Source organism: Dipodomys spectabilis, unplaced genomic scaffold, assembly GCF_019054845.1.
Source record: "Dipodomys spectabilis isolate Male_0828 unplaced genomic scaffold, ASM1905484v1 ptg000043l, whole genome shotgun sequence".
Classification (NCBI taxonomy): Eukaryota; Metazoa; Chordata; class Mammalia; order Rodentia; family Heteromyidae; genus Dipodomys; species Dipodomys spectabilis.
Window position 1 is genome coordinate 7449880 of NW_024870720.1, and position 5255 is coordinate 7455134.

Below are 5255 nucleotides of genomic sequence, written 5' to 3' on the forward strand. Positions count from 1 at the left end.
CAAAAAACCAGAAGTGGAGCTGTGGCTGAAGTGGTAGAGTGCTCACCTTGAGCTGAAGAACTGAGGGACAGCGCCCATGGCCAGAGTTCAAACCCCACAACCAATCCTTCCCTCCCTCCCCCCCCAAAAAATATTTAAGCCTACTCAACTCTGAATTTCCAGTTTGTGAGCCAAATAGTATTCTTAATGTTTTAACTAGTTTGAATAGGATCTCTGTTTAGAACCTCTAGCAAATCCTAGATAACCAGTCTTCTTTGCTCCCCTTTGTTTAATTACTAATAGTTAAAAGATGGAATAAAACAGAACAGAGGGCTGGGAATTTGGCTTAGTGGTAGAGTGCCTACCTAGCATGCATGAAGCTCTGGGTTCGATTCCTCAGTACTACATAAAAAAAAAGCTGAAAGTGGCACTGTGGCTCAAGTGGTAGATTGCTAGCCTTGAGCAAAAGAAGCTCTGGGATAGTGGCTAGGTCTTGAGTTCAAGCCCCCCTAAAACAAACAAAAACCCACAAAGCAGAAAGATATCATCTCAGTGTGCAGGACAGAATTACAGAATTAAAGTGAGAAAAGAAAAAGTTTATACTCTTTAAAACATTCACTAGTTGAAGGGGCTGGGAAGGTGGCTCAGTGGTAGAGTGCTTGCCTTGCATGCCTGAGGCCCTGGGTTCGATTCCTCAGCACCACATAAGCAAAAAGAAAAAACCCAGAAGTGGCGCTGTGGCTCAAGTGGTAAAGTGCTAGCCTTGAGCTGAAGAGCTGTGGGACAGCGCCCAGGCCCAGAGTTCAGGCCCCACGACCGGACCCTCCCCCAAAAAAAGAAAAGTGATAATTTACGGGCTGGGAAGGTGGCTCAGTGGTAGAGCACTTGCCTTGCATGCATGAGGCCCTGGGTTCGATTCCTCAGCACCACATAAGCAAAAAGAAAAAAGCCGGAAGTGGCACTTTGGCTCAAGTGGTAGAGCGCTAGCCTTGAGCTGAAGAGCTAAGGGACAGTGCCCAGGCCCAGAGTTCTGGCCCCACGACTGGACCCAAAAAACAAAAACAAAAAACAAAACATTCACTAGTTGAAACCAATTCTCAGAGATGCAAGAGCAGAGACTATTCAAATTTAAGTCTATGTAAGAACTCTTGTCAAGAATGACTTTAAAGCTTGGAAACTCTTCAGTGTGAACTTTCTCCAAATTATCTTTTTTGGAAGGTTTTGGGGCCTGAACTCAGGGCTTGGGCACTGCCCCTGAGCTTTTGTGCTCAAGACTTGCATTCTGTCACTTGGAGCCACAACTCCACTTCTGGTTTTCTGGTGGTTAAATAGAGGTAAGAGTCACAGACTTTGCTACCCAGACTGGCTTTGAACCTCTGTCCTAAGATCTTAGCCTCCTGAGTAGCTAGGGTTACAGGCATGAGCCACTAGCACCCAGCCATCAAATGATCTTAAATCATATATCTAGAATTTAAGCCAAGGATAAGCAGGCTGTCCACAAAAATAGGCAACCTGAGTCTTTACTCATGGCTGCAGCCAGAAAAGCACAAGAATGAAGTTTTGTTTTTTTTTTTGCTCTTGGTCCTGGTACACTTCATCAACAGACTCTGCCAGGACAAGTCCATTATGAAAGAGAAATGTGGGCTGGGAATGTAGCTTAGTGGTATTGATTGCCTAGCATTCATAAAGCTTTGGGTTCAATTCCTTAGTACCACATAAACAGAAAAAGTCACAAGTGGCGCTGTGGCTCAAGCTCAGGGACAGTGTCTAGGCCCTGAGTTCAAGCCCCACCCACGACTGCCCCCCCCCAAAAAAAAGGCAAGGAAAGAGAAATAGGAAGTAGCAGAAACCTAGAGAAATTGACCAAGGGCTGGGAAGGTGGCTCAGTGGTAGAGCGCTTGCCTTGCATGCATGAGGCCCTGGGTTCCATTCCTCAGCACCACATAAGCAGAAAAAGCCGGAAGTGGCGCTGTGGCTCAAGTGATAGAGCGCTAGCCCTGAGCTGAAGAGCTGAGGGACAGCGCCCAGGCCCTGAGTTCAGGCCCCACAACCAAACCCCCCCCCCCCCAAAAAAAAAAAAAAGAGAGAGAGAAATTGACTAACGGAAGACTTGACCAATGTTTTCATGAAGCCAGCTGTCTTAGTCCATGTCAGCATTCTGAGACAGGAATGGCTTTTCTTAGAGCAAACCTTTACATAGTGGTCAGAGTCAGGCACAATCAGTTGTCCGTAGTAACTCCATAGGAGACAATACAGGACAGGCTTCAAGACTCCCCAGCATACTCTCTTGGAAAGAGATGAACAAAAATTCTGAGAATTTACTCAAGTAAATGCCAGTACTACTAGTCAAGAAAATCAGCTACCTTCCCTCTTCATTACCCAGAAAGAGAATGGTTATAGGCCCAAAGAGGAAAGTATTTCTTACAAGAACACACACACCAGATGAGCAAGGATGGATACCTGAAGGTCCTGGAAAGAGTCACTGAAAGGACATGATTTATCAAGATCCAGTGGAGGTGCAACCAAGGTTTCTTACCAGGCCAGAGCACCCCTCTGAGCCTGTCTCTTCTCTATTCACCAGAGCAATAAGGGAAACTCTTCATATGACAGACACCCATATTAAATTAAGCTGCAAAACAAATGTGAGGACTGTCCCTATACATATAGGTGTTTGTCACTGACTAGCACATTAGAGAAGACAGGAGCGAGGTCACTTGTTTGTCACAAAGGCTTCTATCAGCATCAGCCCTACAAGTGTATCAGGCGAGTCACATGAGAGAGAAGCCTTTCACATACAGTTTGTATGAAAAGTCCTTCAACCACAAAAACCAGCCTGTGAGCTCATAAGCCTATCCACGCAGGAGTAAAGCCTTAATACACTTCTTTGCCAGAGAAGCTATCACCAACCATCTATGGCCATCATCTCCTGAGGACTCAAACTCCAAAGTGTTCTTTCCATACCAGAAGTTTTCTCAGCTACTGTCCTGATATATAATATGTAAATATCTATGAATGTACATATATTTCTGGATCACTTATTCATTAAGAATATACCATGTAGATTACAGATTATGCTTTCTATTTCCATGCCACTAAGACTTAAGGCTGACCTGGGCTCCAGTGGCACACACCTGTCATCCTAGTTATTCAGGAGGCTGAGATTTGAAGACCTCAGTTTGAAGCTAGTTGGGGCAGAAGTCTGTGAGACTTTTATCGTCTTATCTCCAATTAATCACCAAAAAGCTGGAAGTAGCATTGTGGTTCAAGTGGTAGGTAGAGCACTAGTCTTGAGCACAAAAGCTGAGGGACAGCACAGAGACCCTGAATTGAAGCCTCCCCTACCCCCTAAGAAAGATGTAAGGCTAAAGGGCATAGAACTTGTGAGCTTTGTTCACTGAAGTTTACAGAGTACCTAGAAAGTGGTTGGTATTTCATGTCCAATCAACAACTAAATAATTTAAAAAAGAAAGGTTCAGGAAAGAGAAGAAGTGAGAAGTGGAAGGAGGGAGGATGGAAGGAAGGCACAGGGGATAGAAGGGAAAGGTAAAGAACAAGAAGAGGAGGGAATGGAAGGATGAATTTGTGGTACCTAAAGCCCAGACCATCATTCAGAATTCTTTCAGTTCTTTTCTAAGTCTCATCCAAGAAAGGACTGAGACCCAATCATTGTTCTACTTTCCTTCCAATTCAAAAGGTTTTGCATAGGTAAGGTGACTCCTACCCCTTACCCTTGTCTTCCTTCACTGTGAATCCTGATGTGCTCCTAGCATCTTCCCTGTAAGGTATGGTTGAAGGCAAATCTATGGGGTGAGAAAGACTGGGAAAGGGAGCCAGCGAGAGCCAGATACACTGGTTAGTTATGAATTAGCATTTTTCAATATAACGTGATGTGGAAAACAATTCATGTTGTAGGAAAAGATTTTTGACCTCATTTTCATATTCCCCTGTCTCATCACTTTTTGCAGCTTTTCAACTTCACTTTTCATTTTATTGGATTTACATATTTTCATATATATTTTTTTTATTTTATTATTTTTTTTTTGTCGGCCCTGGGGCTTGAACTCTGGGCTTGGGCGCTGTGCTTGCGCTTTTCAGCTCAAGGCGAGCATTCTATTGCTTGAACCACAGCGCCACTTCTGGTTTTCTAGTGGTTTAGTGGAGATCAGAGTCTCATGGACTTTCCTGCCTGGGCTGGCTTTGAACTGTGATCCTCAGATCTCAGCCTCCTGAGTAGCTAGGATTATAGACGTGAGCCACCGGCGCCCGGCTCAATATATCTTTTATCTCACTAGTCCTCCTTTTCCTTTTCTTTATACTGAAGAATGCATGTTTTTAAATTTATCATAATGTACTTTTTGTTTTGAGTCTTGAATAGAAATTATAATAGAAGAGAACTTAAAGATATATTCGTTTGTTATATTTGTTTGCTGCCTCTGTAGAGAAATAGGGTTGAAACTGCGGAGTGCAGGTCCACTGTCAGCATCTCACTACAGAAGCCCCAGTTACCCTAGCGACACCGAGGGACAGCTGCTGTTTGTACCACAAGTGAGAGTCCTGGCTCCTTTCTCATCAGCTACCAAATCTCCTTTGCCACTGCAGAAATCTCTTCATAGGAACAGTATATTGAAGAGAATGTCTGGAAGCTTCTACTTTGTAATTGTTGGCCACCATGATAATCCAGTTTTTGAAATGGAATTTTTGCCAGCTGGGAAAGCAGAATCGAAAGATGATCATCGCCATTTGAACCAGTTCATAGCTCATGCTGCTCTTGATCTTGTGGATGAAAATATGTGGCTTTCAAACAATATGTATTTGAAAACTGTGGACAAATTCAATGAGTGGTTTGTGTCAGCATTCGTCACTGCAGGGCATATGAGATTTATTATGCTTCATGATATAAAGCAAGAAGATGGAATAAAGAACTTCTTCACTGATGTCTATGATTTATACATAAAGTTTGCAATGAATCCATTTTATGAACCCAATTCTCCTATTCGATCAAGTGCATTTGACAGAAAACTTCAGTTTCTTGGGAAGAAGCACCTTTTAAGCTGAATGCAGAAAAATACTGAAAAAAAAACAATGTCATTACAATGGAGAATACTCAGGAATGTGTGTATTGTGGCTTGATCTTGATGTAACAATTCAGAAACAAATGTTAAGATTTGGTAGATTTCAATCTAAAAAGTTTTTGCAGAAGTGAGCAGGGTACTGGTGGCTCATAACTTCTAGCTACTCAAGAGGCTGAGATCTGAAGATTGAGGTTCAGGGCTAGC

The 5255-nt window shown here is 43.1% G+C and overlaps 1 protein-coding gene across 1 annotated transcript; it reads left to right on the plus strand.

Annotated features, from left to right (window-relative positions):
• Positions 1-4418: 4418 nt before the first annotated feature.
• Positions 4419-5255, plus strand: LOC122106868 (trafficking protein particle complex subunit 2-like). The gene has a single exon (XM_042678394.1). It carries the CDS (start codon positions 4612-4614, stop codon positions 5032-5034), a length of 423 nt encoding a protein of 140 aa, XP_042534328.1. The 5' UTR covers positions 4419-4611; the 3' UTR covers positions 5035-5255.

Coding starts and splice junctions, on each gene's coding strand:
- LOC122106868 (XM_042678394.1), top strand. CDS start 4,612: ATGTCTGGAAGCTTCTACTTTGTAATTGTTGGCCACCATGATAATCCA.